Genomic DNA, 19,832 nt, shown 5'->3' with positions numbered 1-19,832 from the left:
CGAGGGGACACTGAATAGTGCACGGTACATCCAAACCGTCATCGAACCCATCGTTCTACCATTCCTAGACCGGCAAGGGAACGTGCTGTTCCAACAGAACAATGCACGTCCGCATGTATCCCGTGCCACCCAACGTGCTCTAGAAGGTGTAAGTCAACTACCCTGGCCAGCAAGATCTCCGGATCTGTCCCCCATTGAGCATGTTTGGGACTGGATGAAGCGTCGTCTCACGCGGTCTGCACGTCCAGCACGAACGCTGGTCCAACTGAGGCGCCAGGTGGAAATGGCATGGCAAGCCGTTCCACAGGACTACATCCAGCATCTCTACGATCGTCTCCATGGGAGAATAGCAGCCTGCATTGCTGCGAAAGGTGGATATACACTGTACTAGTGCCGACATTGTGCATGCTCTGTTGCCTGTGTCTATGTGCCTGTGGTTCTGTCAGTGTGATCATGTGATGTATCTGATCCCAGGAATGTGTCAATAAAGTTTCCCCTTCCTGGGACAATGAATTCACGGTGTTCCTATTTCAATTTCCAGGAGTGTACTTGAAGACACCATAGAGATGAAGGTACACGATATGTGAATTTTATATTTTTTACGTGGGTTTTGTATGAGATAGAGCCTTTAGGGAGATTTTATATTGCCTCGCAAACCGAACCGCTAGCTGCAGACCGTAGTTTGTCGTGGCATCGCCGCAGCTTTGGACCTTTAACGTCAGATGCCAACTAAGCTAAATCAGACTATAGTGCTCCCCGTATTTCAGAGACGAACAGCGTGAAACGAGTTTCACACGATCATTGTTTATGGTATCCATGTTAACTCATATAGAGACTGTTTTCTGTTTGCGAAAAATTTGGAGCACTCGAAAGTTAGAATTATTGTTATTGCACATTTTTATGGTTTATCTATATCGCTTCGGAGGAATTTCGGGACGCTTCCGTCCATAAAGCCAAGTCGAATTTTCCCGCCATTCCCTTTCAACAGAACCATTTCTCTCGATGTGATGCTGTCGACACATAAAATCTGAAAGTTAGTTTCTTTTTAGAAATACACTGAGGCGACAAAAGTCATGTAACAGCGATATGCACATACATCGATGGGGAAATGTTTTCCGAGGTGATTATGGCGGTACGACGGGAATTATCAGACTCTGAAATCGGAATGGTAAGTTGGAGTTAGACGCATGGGACATCCCATTTCGAAAATCGTTAGGGCCTTCAATATTCGGAGATTCTCAGTATCAAGGGTGTGCCGAGATTACCAAAATTTTTCGCATTACCTCTAACCACGGACAACGAAGTGGCCGACGGGCTTCACTTAACGATCGAGAGCAGCGACGATTACGTCAGTGTTAACAGACAAGGAACACTGCATGAAATAACCGCAGAAATCAATGGGGGACATACTACGAACGTATCCGTTAAGACAGTGCGGTGATATATATCGGCTATGACAGCAGATGGCCGACGCGAGTGCCTTTGCTAACAGCACGACGTAGCCTGCAGCGCCTCTCCTGGGCTCGTGATCATATCGGTTGGACCCTAGACTGCTGAAAAACCATAACTTGGTCAGATGGGTCCTGATTTCAGTTGGTAAAAGCTGAGGGCAGGGATCGAGTATGGCGCAGACCTCATGAAGCCATGGACCCAAGTTGTCAACAAGGCACTGTGCATGCTGGTGGTGGCTCCATAATGGTGTGGGCTGTGTTTACATGGAATGGACTGCGTCCTCTTGTCCAACTGAATCGATCATTGGCTGAAAATGGTTGTGTTCGGTTACCTGGAGACCATTTGCGGCCATTAATGGACTTCACGTTCCCAAACAACGATGGAATTTTTATGGATTACAATGCACCATGTCAGTGGGCCACAGTTGTTCGTGATTGGTTTGAAGAACATTCTGGACAATTCGAGCGCATGCTTTGGCTACCCATATCTCCCGACATATTTATGGGACATAATCGAGAGGTCAGTTTCTGTATAGTATCCTACAGTGGCAACACTTTCGCAATTATGGACGGCTATACAGTTAGCATGGCTCAATATTTCTGCATGGGACTTCCAACGACTTGTTGAGTCCATGTCACGTCGCGTTGCTACACTACGCCGGGCAAAAGGAGGTCCGACACGATATTAGGAGGCGTCCCATGAATTTTGTCACCTCAGTGTAGCTTATAGCTGTAGACGTGTTGTTGTTGTGGTCTTCAGTCCAGAGACGGGTTTGATGCAGCTCTCCATACTACTCTATCCTGTGCAAGCTTGATGTCTCAGAATATGCCCTACCAACCGATCCCTTCTTCTAGTCAAGTTGTGCCACAAATTTCTCTTCTCTCCAATTCTATTCAATATCTCCTCATTAGTTATGTGATCTACCCATCTAACCTTCAGTATTCTTCTGTAGCACCACATTTCGAAAGCTTCTATTCTCTTCTTGTCTAAACTATTTATCGTCCACGTTTCACTTCCAAACATGGCTACACTCCGTACAAATACTTTCAGAAACGACTTCCTGACACTTAAATCTATGCTCGATGTTAACAAATTTCTCTTATTCAGAAACGCTTTCCTTGCCATTGCCAGTCTACATTTTATATCCTGCCTACTTCGACCATCATCAGTTAGTTATTTTGCTCCCCAAATAGCAAAACTCGTTTACTATATTAAGCGTCTCATTTCCTAATCTCATTCCTGCAGCATCACCCGATTTAATTCGACTACATTCCATTATCCTCGTTTGCTTTTGTTGATGTTCATCTTATATCCTCCTTTCAAGACACTGTCCATTCCGTTCAACTGCTCTTCCAGGTCCTTTGCTGTCTCTGACAGAATTACAATGTCATCGGTGAACCTCAAAGTTTTTATTTTTTCCCCATGGATTTTAATTCCTACTCCGAATTTTTCTTTTGTTTCCTTTACTGCTTGCTCAATATACAGATTGAATAACATCGGGGGTAGGCTACAACCCTGTCTCACTCCCTTCCCAACCACTGCTTCCCTTTCATGCCCCTCGACTCTTACAACTGCCTTCTGGCTTCTGCACAAATTGTAAATAGCCTTTCGCTCGCTGTATTTTACCCCTGCCACCTTCAGATTTTGAAAGAGAGTATTCCAGTCAACATTGTCAAAAGCTTTCTCTAAGTCTACAAATGCAAGAAACGTAGGTTTGCCTTTTCTAAATCTAGCTTCTAAGGTAAGTCGTAGGGTCAGTATTGTAGAGGTAAAAGTATTATAGAGGTAAAAGTCTAAAAATAGTACTGTGGCTGCCAGCTCGAAGTTATACGCCGCATTCGAGCCGTTAATCTGAATGGCATTGTGGTGCCAGCGTGCAGCGAACGCCCGAAACGTGACGTGGTCGGGGCCGTGTGGGCGCATGCTGTGGACGTTTCCTCCGTTGGCGGCACGTGTCCCAGCCGCGGCAGCTCGCTGGCGGACTCAGCTGCAAGCAGCGAGAGGCGGCCGACACTGACTCACCGCGCCGACCAGCCCGCCTCCGCATCTGCAGCCGTCTCCGTTGCGAAAGCGTCGCTAGCGCTTCGCTCGCACAATAAGCTATCATTATTTTTTACGTCGCCTTGATGGAGACGCTTCCAGTTAAAGTTACCGAGTACAGTTTGTCGCCTAACGAACGAGACATACAGAACGGTCGTCATCCGGCTTCAAGTGGCTGTGTCCCAAGCTGTGTCTTGCTTAACACAAACCTGCAGCGGATCCGGCTTCGGCTTCGTTCCTAATAACCTCGGTACGGGCTGCAGTAACTCCTACACGCTTTGACCGAACCAGATGACGTAACTATGCGCTCTGGACCTGTCTTTGGGGCGTTACAGGATCGTTTTCATATCCAGTGACTAATAGTTCTCACTCTCTCTACCCTCTCTTGGCTGTCTTCCTTATCTCTCATAAATCACGGAAATAACACTGCAGCTTCAGTACAAACAACACAGTCAGCACCTGCGGATGAAACAAAATGAATGAGGAAATTACTCCCCGTAGATTCATAATTGACAAACGAACTTCGTAGTCAACAAAACTACCAATGTTGGACGGCTTGGCACTGGAAAAGTGTTTTTTTTAAGTGAAAAATGACCGTGATCGGCCTAGTCCAAAATGCTCAAAGTATTTCCAGTAAGGCGATTCGATTCCTGAAGTGAATTTTTAGATTCATAATTGACAAACGAACTTCGTAGTCTACAATACTACCAAACTTGGACGGCCTAACACTAGAAAAGTGTTTTTTAAGTGAAAAATGACCGTACTCGGCCTAGTCCAAAATGTTCATCGTGTTTCCAGTAAGGCGATTCGATTCCTGAAGTGAATTTTTAGATTCATAATTGATAAACGAACTTCGTAGTCTACAAAACTACCAAAATTGGACGGCTTGGCACTGGAAAAGTGGTTTTTTTGTGAAAAATGACCGTATTCGGTCTAGTCCAAAATTTTCAACGTTTTTCCAGTAAGGCGATTCGTTTCCTGAAGTGAATTTTTACAAGGTGTGCATAATCATCTAGAGGCGCAGTGACCTCTTCATTGCAAATGGCTCTGAGCACTATGGGACTCAACATCTGTGGTCATCAGTCCCCTAGACCTTAGAATTACTTAAACCTAACTAACCTAAGGACATCACACACATCCGTGCCCGAGGCAGGATTCGAACCTGCGACCGTAGCGGTCACGCCGTTCCAGACTGACGCGCCTAGAATCGCACGGCCACACCGGCCGGCTCTTCATTGCACCCATATTACTCTAGATGTGGGAATAGTTGGTCATAATAAGGTGCCTAATTTGATGAGTAACATAGATGTTCCAACATTTCGTACTTCAAAGCCCTTACTTTTCCTATTGCGAAAGCACTATTGACTGTCATTGTCCTAATGAAGAACGATTTATGTTCTTTTGGAATCCAGACGTCTTTTCGCGTATTTTTTTCTCCTAGTAGGCCCAGAAGACTTTCGTAGTAATCATCAGTTTGCAATGTCATCACAATTTCCAGTCACGTGGAATTTCGGACCTTGTGGTCTAGTAGTAAAGGGCGTGCGTGGAAACCGAGAGGTCGCGGTATCGAATCCCTGTCGGACGATGAAAATTTTCAGTTTGCCTTTAATGCAGCCTTTACCTCTGAATGATTTGAAGAGTCACCAGGAACGATACGTGATTTGAATCCACGTTTAACTGTAGATGACCTTTCCCCGGTTGGATAACTGGGTTAGGTTAGTGATACACAAGTCGCAGGAGTGGAGTGCAAGACTTCCACTGGACCAATGAGCCACACGAAATTATTATTAGTCATGTGGATTGGATTTCACCGTTTTTGAGCAAGGTCATCTGTTACCACCCACAAATATAGTTATGTTTTCTTTCCTGGCCTGAAATAGTAGAATAATGTCTCATCGACAGGAGTGCCACAGGGAAGCGTGATAGGACGACTGTCATTTTCCCGGCCCCTCCCACCGGAGGTTCGAGTCCTCCCTCGGGCATGGGTGTGTGTGTTGTTCATAGCATAAGTTAGTTTAAGTAGTGTGTAAGTCTTGGGACCAATGATCTCAGCAGTTTGGTCCCTTAGGAAATCACACACATTTGAACATTTTTTTGTCATTTTCCGTATACATAAAGGATCTGGTGGACAATGCTGAGGAAATAGCGATTGTTACACTCTCCGTTCAAAAAAGAGTGCGAAAAAGTCGACAGGCAAAAGTTAGAAATACGTACGTCTATAAAAAGATAAGATGTACGAAGCAAAAAATTACTACCACAGTCATACGTTAATGAAAGAGCTTTCCAAGAACCACTGAAAATTCTGGTCCTACGTGAAATCACTAACCTAGTCTATGGGTTGTATCCAATCTCTCGTCGACCAGTCTGGTGTGGCGACAGGGTACAACGAGAGGAAACCTGAAGTTTTAAATTTCACGTTTAAGGAAATTATTCACGTTAGAGAATCGATCAGATATACCATCGTTTGACCAGAGCACAGACACTCGAACGGAGAACATAGTAATTGACATACCAAGTGTAGAGAAGTTCTAGATGGAATTTCGATTTGGTTTTAAAGACAGTACTTTGTAGCATTGGTTCCTTACTTAACATACATTTATCGCGAATCTCTCTCCCAGCACACAGTCCCGAGTGACTGGAAAAAAGCGCAGGTGACTCCTGCAGATAAGAAATGTAAAAGAAAGGACCCGAAAAATTACATACCAATATCCTTAACATCGTTTTGCCGCAGAATTGTTCAACATATTCTAAGGCCGAATCTAATAAGTTTCAACTTGGCGTTTTCTCACGTTATATACTGAAAACTATGGATGAAAGGCAACAGTCAGATTCCATATTCCCAGCTTTCTGGGAAGCATTTGATGTGGTGCAGTATGTTAACGCCGGTCCGAGCGTACGGGGTATATTCCCCGGTATGTGAGTGACTCAAAGATTTCTTACGTAATAGAGCCCAGTAAGTAGTTTTTGACCGCAAGTGTTCAGCAGACGAGAGGATGTCGTCAGTAGTGTCCCAGGAAAGTGCGATAGGACCACTATTATCCTGTAATGTTCGAATGTAACATTATTGGTGTACTGCTTTACAAAGTTACGTCGATTAAACATGTAGGCATACTGTCGCAGAGTAATATGAAGTGAAACGAGCACGTAAGGCCGGTAGTAGGGAAGGCGAATGAATGGGCGACTTCGTTTTACTGGGAGAATTCTAGAAAAACGTAGCTCATCTGTGAAGGAGAATACGTATAGAACAGTTGTGCGATATATTCTTATGCACTACTCGAGTGTTTGGGATCTCCACCAGGATGGGTTAAAGGAAGACATCGAAGCAATTCAGAGACGCTTTGCTACATTTGTTAACTGGCAGGATCGGTTAACATGCGATTATAACGGAGATGCTTCGTGATATCATATGGGGACTCTGGGAGGGAAGACGCCTTTCTTTTTGGGAAACACTACTCAGAAAATTTAGAGAATCGGAATTTTCAGCTGGCTGTAGAACGATTCTATTGCCGTCAACACAGACCGTTAGTTCTCTCTCGCTCCGCTTGAGAGTGGAACAAGAAAGGAAATAACGAAGTAACTGGTAGCGGTAGAAAGTACACTCCGTCATGCACCATACAGTGGCTTTCACTACGTACGCAGATGTAGATATTTCTTGTTCTGATATGCCTGTGGTATCAGCTACTTCATACATCTTCAACAACCGATCATTCAGTGCCCTTCTGTGGAATTCCTCGATGTTTTCATGTGTGCTTGCAGTTCTCGGACTTTCTTCGTACGGATAACATTTAGGAAAAGCACAGCCAAATTTAAATTCAGCTACCAGTTTTTAACTGTTAAAAATCAAAGTATAGGCTTCTTATAAAACTTGAGCGTCTACGGATGTATATCTGAATTCTATGACGGCAGGATTTCAAGTTTGCGCAATCAAAATCACATACAACACGACCACTTTTAAAAGCCGAACGAAACAAACTGTTACGTATATCAAGTTAAAACTTGAGTTATAATACTGCATAACATTAAGTAGCCGAGCGGTTCTAGGCGCTTCAGTCCGGAACTGCGCGGCTTCTACGGTCGCAGGTTCGAATCGTACCTCGGGCATGGATGTGTGTGATGTCCTTAGGTTAGTTAGGTTTAAGTAGTTCTAAGTCTAGGGGACTGATGACCTCAGATGTTAAGTCCCATAGTGCTTAGAGCCATTTGAACAACAACATTAGTAAAATTTCGTTAATACTAATGAGACCTCTGTACCAAACGCGGAATTTCCACCTTCCTCTCGAATTATCTTTCTCGCTTCGCAATGTTCGAATTAACACTGAAACTGAATTTTCAACAGAACTGACGTTAATTTGACTAACTGAATAACCAATGCATTTATTACTAAGAGTAATGAGAATGTCGAATATCTCACACTGTTCTCTTGGAAATATTTTGGCACAGCTGGTTTGCCATTGCCTTTCTCCGACTATAAGGGGCAGTCAAATGAAAACGAGAGAGGTGGGAAAAAAGTAAGTAAACTGTTCATTATTTCAAAAGTAATCGCCATATCTATTATTATATTTATCCCACTGTGAGACAAGACGGCCAGTGCCATCATATAAAAATGTTTGCGGTCGCCTACGGAACCATTATTCGTCCGAAGCAAATCAACGGTCATGAATGTCTTTCTTCAGGGCTGAAAAAGTATAGAAATCGAATGAGGAGAGATCGGGACTGTATTGAGAATGTGTAAGATCTTCCCAGTCAAACTTCTGCAACGTTGTCTAAACGGTTCCCGGGTTCGATTCCCGGCGGGGTCAGGGATTTTCTCTGCCTCGTGATGACTGGGTGTTGTGTGCTGTCCTTAGGTTAGTTAGGTTTAATTAGTTCTAAGTTCTAGGGGACTGATGACCATAGATGTTAAGTCCCATAGTGCTCAGAGCCATTTGAACCATTTTGTCTAAAACAATGTTGGCAACATGTGGGCCTTCCCACATTTGTGGCCGTCGATTTGCTTCGGATGAAGTGATGTACGCCTAGGTACAATAATGTTTCCGTCGGCAACCTCAAACATCCCTTTATGAAGGAATTAACCGCCTTGTCTCACATTGCTTAAAAGTGTTAACAGTTACGGCGATTACAGTTGAAATAATAAACAGATTCCTTACCATTCTTTACACATGTCTCGTTTTTATTTGACTGCCCCCTATATGTTCTAGGGTTTCCATCTTTTGTCTTCTACACATTCCTAAATTTAAGGAAATTTGTTGCTATAAAGCGTTTAGAAACGAATGGGTATTACACAGACAATGAAGAATGGTATATGCCCACTGGAGAAACGATGTATAAAAGATGACTAAATCGAAGAATAAGTTCAGGCCAGGAATGTTTACCCTTTCCTTCATACGAGGGGTAGTAATAAACGTTTTGGGTTGTTGGGTTGTTTTGGGGGAGAAGACCAGACAGCGAGGTCATTGGTCTCATTGGATTAGGGAAGGAAGGGGAAGGAAGTCGGCCGTGCTCTGTCAAAGGAACTATCCCGACATTTGCCTGGAGCGATTTAGGGAAATCACGGGAAACCTAAATCAGGATGGCTGGACGCGGGATTGAACCGTCCTCCTGCCGAATGCGAGTCCAGTGTGCTAACCACTGCGCCACCTCGCTCGGTATATAAACTTTTTATTGTTGCATCGAAAATATGGAGTTACGTAAATATTTTATTGTTTGTTTGTAGGTCAATCTGTTAAGTAACATCATCGTCGGGTTAATCAGTAGAAAAATTTATTTAACAACAAACTAAAACATATACACATATCATATTTTGAACGAAATAAAAATGCAGTTACAATTAATAATGCGTCCAGTCACCGGCAGCGTCGATAATTTCTTGGCATCTCTGAAACATGCCTGAAACCAAGTTTTCCGCGTATTCACATGAAAGAGACCTCCAACTGCGTCGAATTTGTGTTGGAAGCTGTTGCAAAGTGAAGATCTTTTTTCCTTGCAATTTCTTTTTGATGTAAGACCATACATTTTCAATATAATTAGCGTAACGCGACTGTGTGGCCCAATCCAGTATTTGCGCACATTTCTCTTCCTTCCAGTCGCTACAAAGTCTGCTGCGATGCTTCGGATAATTGTCCCCCTGGAGTATCTGATCTCCGTTTTTGTCGATGAACCAATGTTTGGCAGACGACATCGAACAAATGGGACGCAACATCTGAGGTCATCAATCCCCTAGACTTAGAACTACGTAAACCTAACTGACCTAAGGACATCACACACACCCATGCCCAAGGCAGGATTCGAACCTGTGACCGTAGCAACAGCGCGATTCCGGACTGAAACGCCTAGAACCACTCGGTCACAGCGCCCGGCTGACATCGAACATCTTTGATAAATTTGTTGTAACATCTTCTGTGAATTTAAATCGTCGATAAATACGTGCAAATCTCAATCAAGAATTTAAAGCAAACTAACGCCTTATGGACATTGCGCGGAGGAAAAAAGTTTCCTCTAGTGGGCTGTGAAAGAACTAAGGCGATATCTTTTACCATCTGTGTGTAATGCCGACCACGCTCTTACTTAACAGACTGTACATGCATGTAATTCTGGTAGACATTGAAATCCTCGCGACATATTACCCTAGTACGCCGCTAGATAAACTAAAACAAAATAGCACAGCCCACTGATAATGTGGAGTACGGTTCGGCAATTAGTTTTCTGCGTTAGAAGGAGAACAACGCTGCAACAGTCGATGCCGAGTTGGTAAAAGTATACCGCAATAGTGCACCATCGTATGACACAGTGGTTATGCAAGCAGGCTCTTCCATTGCAGTAGGACAAGTCTGCATGACGAAGAATGAAATTTGGCCAGCAGAGGTACAACAAAGAAGAGGACGCAGGGTAAAAGGGAACAAAAGACGCTGGAGAACCGGCCACACCCCGGCGGCGGATGCTGCGGCCAGTGTTCCAGCATCGGCCGCGCCTTCCACTACACATAGGATGACGTCATTATACGGCCAGTAACATTTCGAGACTCGCCTTCTGGATTCGGCTGACAGCAACGACCTACATCATGGACTTCTACAGAATTTATTCAGTTTCAAGTACGTCTACGAGTACCAGAGGCTCTGCAACACCTTCCAGTTCGCAGGATTCCATTTGTGTGGTGAAGGCAACTGGGAAAAATCTTTGTATCTGCAAAACCTTATATATCGATACATCGATATATTTCCCTAAAAGTATAGATATAAATAGACTATATTTTTCCACGACATATATCAGAATGGCAATATCAAGTGCCGATATTTTTATTTTATATTATATATTTTCGCAATTTTCGGTAAATATTTGAAGTTGTTCTTTCGAAATTATAGTAGAACATAGTTTTACTTTTACTGTGTGAAGGAGTCTTACTACTTTTTGAGCTTTCATCACATCCAAAATTTCTCTTTGAATGTGTGAAGTAAGTAGAGGCGGCACAAAAGAAGAAGTCCGATTGCACTGGGGGGAGGGGGGGAGGGGAGTGGGAGGGGTGAATAACAAGAATTCCGATGTGAAGCAATGACACACCAGTTGCGTTGAAAACAATTTTAATGCACCTAGTGTGATGTTTCTTCACATCGTCATTCTTCAAAAACAGTTGAGTGACAAGATTGGTCTTTGCGGTGGGCGGATACGTCTGAGGGGAAATGCTGACGTAATCGGCGCACTGCGCTACCAACAAAAACTGCTATATTTAGCTTTGCCATGCAATTTTGACACTATAACTGAGAGGTCGCTGGTGTTGGTAGAAATGAAAAAACAGGGAAGTTGACACGAAGTGTTCCGGATAAAATCGATATGTGACGAAACTGAGCGACGAACCTATCAGACACCTTTTATTGTGCCACTTATATGAGTTTACCATTGTTAGCGAAGTCGTTATCGCCAAGCGTGAATGTGCACCGTTTTCCTTTCAGTTCTTGCTTTGTCTAATGATATATCAATACTTAAATATACAGCTCTAAAACCTGTAGTATATTCGCAATGTGCAGCCGATATTTTATAGGCCGATAGGTCGGTAATTGATCCGTTGATGTATCGATACTTTTGCGATGTGTCGAGAGCCTCGAACGGATTTTTTAAATATCGATATATCGTATTCTCAATATTTTAAAAAATATCAACAGTCACAAACATTTCCTGTATCACACACATTTTTAGGACCTCAGTCAACCACACCTCCGTTATATTAATGTTATTTTTTCCAACTTTTCTTCGCCACGAAGATACATTCTGTTTATTGTATTTCAAATTTGCTCATTTGTCAAGGCGAATTACCACAAGTTTTAAACATTCACCCTAAACTGATAATATGTGTGAGCACTGTGCGGCACATAAGTAGGGCCAGTTGGTGCTCAGATTTTACATAAGGGGAATATTTAAATTTCTGCGCGCTTCTGTTGCCGACACAATTAATTCACGCTTAAGTGATGATTCTCGATCTAAGGACAATCAGTTGGAATCTCAATTGTGAAAGATATTTTCATGCTTATCATAAATTTGCCGATCAATTACCAGACTTTGCAATAGTTTGCTGGGGAAAATTTCAAAGTCTTTCAAATGCTCAAATGTTTGTGAAATCTTATGGGACTTAACTGCTAAGGTCATCAGTCCCTAAGCTCACACACTACTTAACCTAAATTACTCTAAGGACAAACACACACATCCATGCCCGAGGGAGGACTCGAACCTCCGCCGGGACGAGCCGCACAGTCCATGACTGCAGCGCCTAAGACCGCTCGGCTAATCCCGCGCGGCTAAAGTCTTTCCTCCCCATTCTACGGAGTGAGGACATGTGACTGGCGGGTGTCAACTTCACGTTCCACTGTCCACTTAGTGTAATTCGAATGCAGTAGGCTATATGCCAGCACAGAGTTACACCCTGAACCTTCTCTTTCGTCATCGCCAACAACACAAACATCCCACTGCAGTCGACAAGCTTTCAGTTTTTCATTCGTCACAGTCGGCCCTGCCCCTGCGGGAGTAAAGGACATGTGATCACATTTTATTCCTTTTGTGTTGGTTTTGCGCTACTTGTTCCCTAACTTTGTTGAAATGGTAATAAATACGAACGGCGTTCAATAGGTAATACAACACATATTTTTCTCGGCCAATTTCCTGTAGAAAAAAAAGCTAAATTTTTTGTGGAACATAGTGGAGTGTTCGCGCTTCAGCCTCTATAGCCTAATGGAGCTGTGATACGTGGCGGCGCTATACGTAACCTTCAAAATGGCGTCTGTAACAGAGATGTGTTCGAAGCAGAGAGCTGTCATTGAGTTTCATTTGGCGGAATACCAAAGCTTCGCGGATATTCGCAGGCGCTTGCAGAATGTATACGGAGACCTGGCAGTGAACAAAAGCACGGCGAGTCGTTGGGCGAAGGGTCTTTCATCGTCACAACCAAATCGTGCAAACTTATCCGATCTCCCGCATGCCGGTCAGCTGCACATAGCTGTGACTCCTGCAGTGTTGGAAAGTGTGGACACTCTCAGTCGAGGTGATCGCTGCTCAACTGAACGTCTCTGTTTGGTAGTGCTGACGTGCTGACACACACACACACACACACACATACACACACACACACACACACACACACACACACACACGTCCAGCAATAGAGTGTGTACCATACCGGCATACAGGCCCTCCCAGTAAAGCGGCGTAAGGCACTGAACGGAGATTACTTTGAAAAACATGGCTTTGTAGCCAAAAGAGTGGGGAATAATATGATGTACTGGAATCCTGAATAAAACCAGCCTGCTTTCAAAAACAAAGTGCGTTGCAATACTTATTGATCGCCCGTCGTGATAAAGCAAATTAAATTGATTATGAAGTCATTAAGACCCATAGTCACCCTACACCGTGTTTATGAGTGAGCAACTTGAACGAATATATTTTAAGCTTCTTCTTCAATATTTTTTCTGTCTATGGGGATTGGGAAACTTGATCTCAGTGGATGAAAATTAGTAGGATGGCGTAACTTACGCATTTATTTGTCTAAAACCGACAGTAAAAGTACTGCTTCAGCTGTATTAGTCTAAATTAGGAAACATATAGCGTATGATCTGAAATGTTTCGAACGCTGTAGCTAATACCCCACATACAAACTTTTGTTCATACATCACAGTCAGTGAAATAAATTTTGCAGCTAACTGGACAAAAGATACTTTATTTGTGGGTCGTGTTACGGAAAAGTCGTTTGCGGAAATAATGACATGATTTTTATTCTAATATCGTTTGAAAGTTATTCCCTTCATGGTTTTTTGTCATATGTAGTAAACATAAATGGTGCTCAAAGTCTTACATAGCTCCTTCATTTTATGAAGTGGAAGTTCATAGTCACATTACACGAGCTGCAGAGGATATATGAACTTAATTAGTAGGACATTTAAAAACGTCCATGCAGCTAGTCGAAACTGCTGCCTGCTGTTCAACGCGTGGCCAAACCAAGGTGAAACCACGTCCAGACGTCTTGAGGTTCAGCGGCCACTTCTCATGACAGAAACCGGATGTTGTGCATTGGGCAGACTGATAAAACAGGTTAGGCGACGGATTGTAGCAGAACCAACATCAGACTTTAATGCTGGTCACAGGACAAGTGTGTCTGAACGCACAGTGCATCGAACACTCCTAACGACGGACCCTCGCAGCCGACGACTCATGCATGTGCCAATGCATGAGTCAATGTTAACACCATGACATCGGCAGCTAAGACTCAAACGAGCATGTGACCATCGACACTGGACGTTGGGGCAGTGCCAGAGCGTTGCATAGTGTAATGAATCCTGATACCTTCTTCATGATGCCGATGAGAGGGCACGAATCCGTCGTCTTCTAATGGAACAGCTCCTTGATACCTGTACGGCAGGATGGAGACAAGCTGGTGGTGGCTACATTATGCTCTGGGGAACGTTCATGTGTTTATTCATTGAGCCAGTGGAGCTCGTGCAAGGCACCATGACAGCCAAGAATTATCTTACACTGTTTGCAGGCCATGTACTCCCCTTCAGGACGATCATGTTTCCCGACGGCAGTGGCATTTTTCAACAAGATAATTCGCCACGTCACAAGGCCAGGAATGTGATTGAGTGGTTTGAGGAACACAGTGGCTGTTCCAGTTGATGTGCTGGCCTCCAAATTCGCCAGATCTGAACCCGATCGAATACATCTGGGATGTGATTGAACGTAGCGTCAGAGCATGGCCCCCTTGCCAGAATTTACGGGAATTAGGTGACTTGTGTGTGCGTATGTGGTGCCAACTCGCTCAAGCAACCTACCAAGGCCTCATTGCCACGACGTGTCGCCGCTGTTATTCGTGCAAAAGGTGTACATACTGGCTATTACGTAGGTGGTCACAATGTTCTAGGTGATCCGTGTAAATGTGCAAATCGTAAAAAAAAAAAAAAAAAAAAACTCACGTGGCTTTTTTTATTTCACGACTCTATTAATTGTCCAGTGTTTGTACAGATGTAACCTGCTCTTTAAATCTATAGGTATTATAAAACTGGATGTACGTATGTATGTATGTATGTTCCACATCTCCTCCTAAATCATTGTGCCGATTTAAACCAAACTTGTTACACGTATACCTTGCCGTCTGGAAATCATCGCTGGGGGGGGGGGGGGGGGGGGGGTAAGAACCACCTACTCTTCAAAGGGCTGGGGGTGGGAGCTGGGGTGAAAAAGCAGTGTAGCCCACGATGCACGAATACCCATACTTCAGTAATCCACTATCTGGGAATGAGAATGCATACAAGCTTGCAGCTAAACTTACACATAATTTCAAACCTTTTCAAAACTGTTTCTCGCTGATGACCTCCACAAAATAATGAAAGGAAAAAAGTTTATAGCTTACTACGTTTTCGCTGTTCATGCAGTAAGACCACTGCATTAAGCATGACGTTTAAATTCATTACTTGTTTACTTCTAAAGCTATTCACAACACACTTCGGAGACAGTAGCCACATATGCCACTGGATATACCTGCAAAATTGTGGCGTTGTACAGCACATTGTTCAGGAGATACGATGTCATAAACATTGAGCTACGAGAAAATGAAAGTGCTGGGCGAAATTCGCTAAACATACAGGAGAAATATGTGTACAAATACGTATGAAATATGTTAAAATGTATGTGAAATATATTTGACATGTGCGTAAGTGGGCAAAGCTGCAAGTTAAACGTTCATCCTAAGCCCCTGGAACTATTTCAACGGCCGGCCACGGTGGTCTCGCGGTTCTAGGCGCGCAGTCCGGAACCGTGCGACTGCTACGGTCGCAGGTTCGAATCCTGCCTCGGGCATGGATGTGTGTGATGTCCTTAGGTTAGTTAGGTTTAAGTAGTTCTAAGTTCTAGGGGACTGATAACCACAGCAGTTGAGTCCCATAGTGCTCAGAGCCATTTTGAACTATTTCAACGCAACATTAAGCGTCGGCACGTCGGCCTGGAACGTAATATACGAGAATGTTGTGAGGCGATGTCAGCCAATAGAACGCTGCCTAGGACGACACAACGACAGGAGCAGCACCTATACGAAGAGAATATAAGCGCCTCACCAGCCAGCCTCGGCCGCACGAGAAGAGTCGCACTAGAAGACAAGCCGCCATCCTAACTTTTTAGTCGTGACTTCTGTTTTGCTTGCATGGAAATTGTATATATCGAAGGACATTGATTATTTGCATGTCGCCAATTGCTTGCGACGCTTCCTTTAAAAAAAGGCAAAGTTAAGCACTGTCTAATTAATTTACTGTAATAAACTCCAACAATAAGATTTGCTTGAATGTTGTCTGGTTATGCGAGAAAACAGCTTCCGAGGCACACTGTATTAGACGAGTGGGCAGGATCTCACACAATATGGAAAGCAATACTGTGGGCGTAAGAACCACCAGCATCCTTTTGAGATGAGCGTGTAAACGTGGACAGAGAGGGGTCAGGAGGAGATGGACAGAGAATGGGAAGAGCAGGAGATGGGGAGAGAGAGAGGAGTGGAGGAGCTGGATAGAGAAAGGAAAGAGGAGGAGATGTCCAGGGAGAAGAGGAGGAGAAGATGGCCAGAGAGGGGGAGCAGGAGGAGATGGACAAATAGAGGTGGAGGAAGAGATGTAATTAGAGGGGAGGAAGAGGAGATGGGTAGAGGGGGAATGAGAAGGTGGACAGAGGGGGAGGAGGAGAAGGACTAATAGAAGATTGGAATAAATAAGTACCCAGGCAATGCCGGTACTCAGCTAGTAATCTTTATAAAATGCTGAATACGTCTGTCAGATGTTTTAGATGGAGAAGACCTGTTTAAAGATTGCAACACCCTAAAAATATTCGTTACTCTGCAAGAATAGTGTATTTAGCGTATAATAATAATTTAGCTTATATTAATAAGCTAAATACATTATTTGTACAGATAATGTATTTAGCTTATTTATCTTTAAACAGTGTAGTTGATCGGTTCTTGTTGACAGTAGTTATGTCATTCCCATTAGATGTGTATAAAGATGGGAGCAGATGGACTAATAGAAGATTGGAATAAATACATGCCCTGGCAATGCCGGTACTCAGCTAGTAATCTGTATAAAATGCTAAATACGTCTGTCAGATGTTTTAGATGGAAAAAGACCTGTTTAAAGATTGCAACACCCTAAAATATTCGTTACTCTGCACGAATAATGTATTTAGCTTATAATAATAATGTAGCTTACAATAATAAGCTAAATACATTATTTGTACAGGTAATGTATTTAGCTTATTTATCTTTAAACAGTATAGTTGGACGGTTCTTGTTGACAGTAGTTATGTCGTTCCCATTAGAGATGTCTAAAGATGGTGATGAATTCCAATTGTGAAAACAATCCTAACGTGGTCGTTTAGTTATGAATAGCTACTCATATTTGTTCTCTTGGTGGAAATGCTAATAATTTTGTGTATGAAAGTTTCTTACTTTCACATTTCGTTTAAGCACTACAGCTTTAACGTATGCTGATGCACATTCACTAGAAAGCTTATCTCTTGTCTGTGCCAATAACCACAAACTGACAATAAAAGATCGTAATCTTAAACTGTCGCTGTCAGTCAGGGTCTAATCTGCCAATAGGAAATCTGCCTGTATGTCTCTCGGCGTCACTGCTGTTGTCTCCTCATACGATGGTCTGGAGGAAGGCTGCCACGGATTGTCTTGAGAGAAGCTTTTCTTGCTTGTAAGCTCACCGCGCGAGATGGCGCAGTGGTTAGCACACTGGATTCGCATTCGAGAGAAGAGCGGTTCAAATCCTGTCTGGCAATCAAGATTTAGGTTTTCCGTGATTTCCCTAAATAGGACCAGACAAATGCCGGGATTATCCCTTTGAAAAGGGCACGGTCGATTTCCTTTTCCATCCTCTCCTAATCCGAGCTTCTGCTGCTTGTCTAATGACCCCACGGTTGACGGGACGTTAAACTATAATCTTACTTGTAAGGGCGCATCACAGCGCACTAATACAACAAATTTCATTCCACTGCATGCTTAGCCTTGCGTGGAAGTGTGACGCTTGTTTCACTCACAGGAGAGAGTAATAGAAAAGCTGAAAAATCTGAAGCAGTATCCATTTGGAGACATGAAATTCGAGGGACTTTTTTTCAGGGAGAACACCCCATAAATCAATCTCGTAGCAGAGGTTCAGAAGAACAGCTCACACACAGCCGTCATTCTTCCCCCCTCCTTCGGTGAATAGAAGCTGAACATAAGACGCTGTTAAAAAAAAGTTCTGTTTGGCATGCACCGTATAGTGAGTTGCAGTGTTGAGACGTAGATCAAAGTGAACTCACAGTGATGCAACTAGACATTCCACGAATAAACAAGTAAAATAAATTTAACAAGTCGAAATTCGTAGCTCATGTTATTACGAATTCCGGAGTTCATTCTCAGATTCTGACCATTGAAAAATATTTCAGAAAGAGAGAATAACAGCAAGAGTAGAAAATTTCACTGGCACTATCTTCCTCGGAGAACAGTAGTATATTCGTTTTAAGTGCAGAGCCCTCAACTTTCTAGATTATATAAACACTTTTGTCTTCGTGAATTGATCGAGAACAAAACATAAAAGAAAACTGAGCGCACATTTCACATTTTCTCGCGTAGTCCCAAGAAGCAAGGAGAAAAAGGAGACGGATTACAGGTCGTAGTTCGAAGTATGGAATTTGTGAAGAGTAAAACTGTTAACTCGTGGTGTTGCTGTTAGTCACATGCATTGAAGTCTCCAGACGCGCAGCCTCAGCGAGAGCTCACCGGAGTAGGCGTTCGACATGCGGTGGTGGAGTGTCGGGGCGAGCTGCGTCGGTGGGTTCGTGTAGGAGCGGCGTGCGCCTCTCAGCAGGACGTTCGTCGTGTACTGGCTGACTGCTGAGTCGCTGCTGCAGCCGGCGCCGCGCGTCCGCCTGTGACGTCACGTCTTCCGCCCCTGCAGCTCCCCACCCCGCTCGCAGCGAACCATTCCGACTAAGACCCTCACTGACTCACGGCCTTGCGCAGCCTTGTCTTTACCGCAGCTCAGGATCGCGTCACAACCGCAGTACGATGCCCACAGCGCTCAACAAAAATTTCAGATATCTCGATTTCTGTTCCGGTAAACTCGTGAAGGGAACGAACGTCTTCTGGTTATTTTGCTTTATTTTATACGTAATGGTGACGCTCAACATTGTATCCGTCATTGCGAAATAAATTTGTTTTCTATAAACCCTGCCTCTGAAACTATCGTATATTTTCTTTTCTCTGTTTGTCATTTAGACATAATTCGGTACCTATGCACCATCTTCTGTGTACCTCACAATAACTCGTAGAGTGTCTCATTTTTAAGTTAGTAGCAAAATAGTTGTGATTGAATTATTATTGGTTTCCCCGTCTTAAGCTTACTACAATTAATCAGTGAGGGTATTACACCAGAAGTGTTTCTCTTTTGTTTATAAAGCATCTTCTCTGGTGATTGTGCGAATATGGATACATTGTTTGTACATTTTTGTTTTTTTAGTTAAAAATAGTATTTTTGTTAATAAAGTTGGCGTGGAATTTACAAAACGCACGCACGCCCACACACTCAGAGGTTGGCAGCGCTCACAAACTACATCTACATACATACTCCGCAATCCACCATACGGTGTGTGGCGGAGGGTACCTAGTACCACAACTAGCATCTTCTCTCCCTGTTCCACTCCCAAACAGAACGAGGGAAAAATGGCCGCCTATATGCCTCTGTACGAGCCCGAATCTCTCTTATCTTATCTTGGTGGTCTTTACGCGAAATGTAAGTTGGCGGCAATAAAATTGTACTGCAGTCAGCCTCAAATACTGGTTC

At 43.5% G+C, this 19,832-nt stretch overlaps 1 protein-coding gene across 1 annotated transcript in view; it reads right to left on the bottom strand.

The window, feature by feature from the left end:
- Positions 1-18,896, bottom strand: part of LOC126470635 (cuticlin-4) — a 253,555-nt gene extending 234,659 nt beyond the window's left edge. The window contains exon 1 of the mRNA XM_050098614.1: positions 18,770-18,896. Coding sequence (XP_049954571.1) covers positions 18,770-18,788 — 19 coding nt within the window. The 5' untranslated portion in view covers positions 18,789-18,896. The remainder of the gene's footprint in view (positions 1-18,769) is intronic.
- Between the last annotated feature and the right edge of the window lie 936 nt (positions 18,897-19,832).

This window comes from Schistocerca serialis, chromosome 3 (assembly GCF_023864345.2).
Source record: "Schistocerca serialis cubense isolate TAMUIC-IGC-003099 chromosome 3, iqSchSeri2.2, whole genome shotgun sequence".
Taxonomy (NCBI): Eukaryota; Metazoa; Arthropoda; class Insecta; order Orthoptera; family Acrididae; genus Schistocerca; species Schistocerca serialis.
The sequence above is the reverse complement of the archived record's forward strand: the minus strand, read 5'-3'. Positions and strand labels throughout refer to the sequence as shown.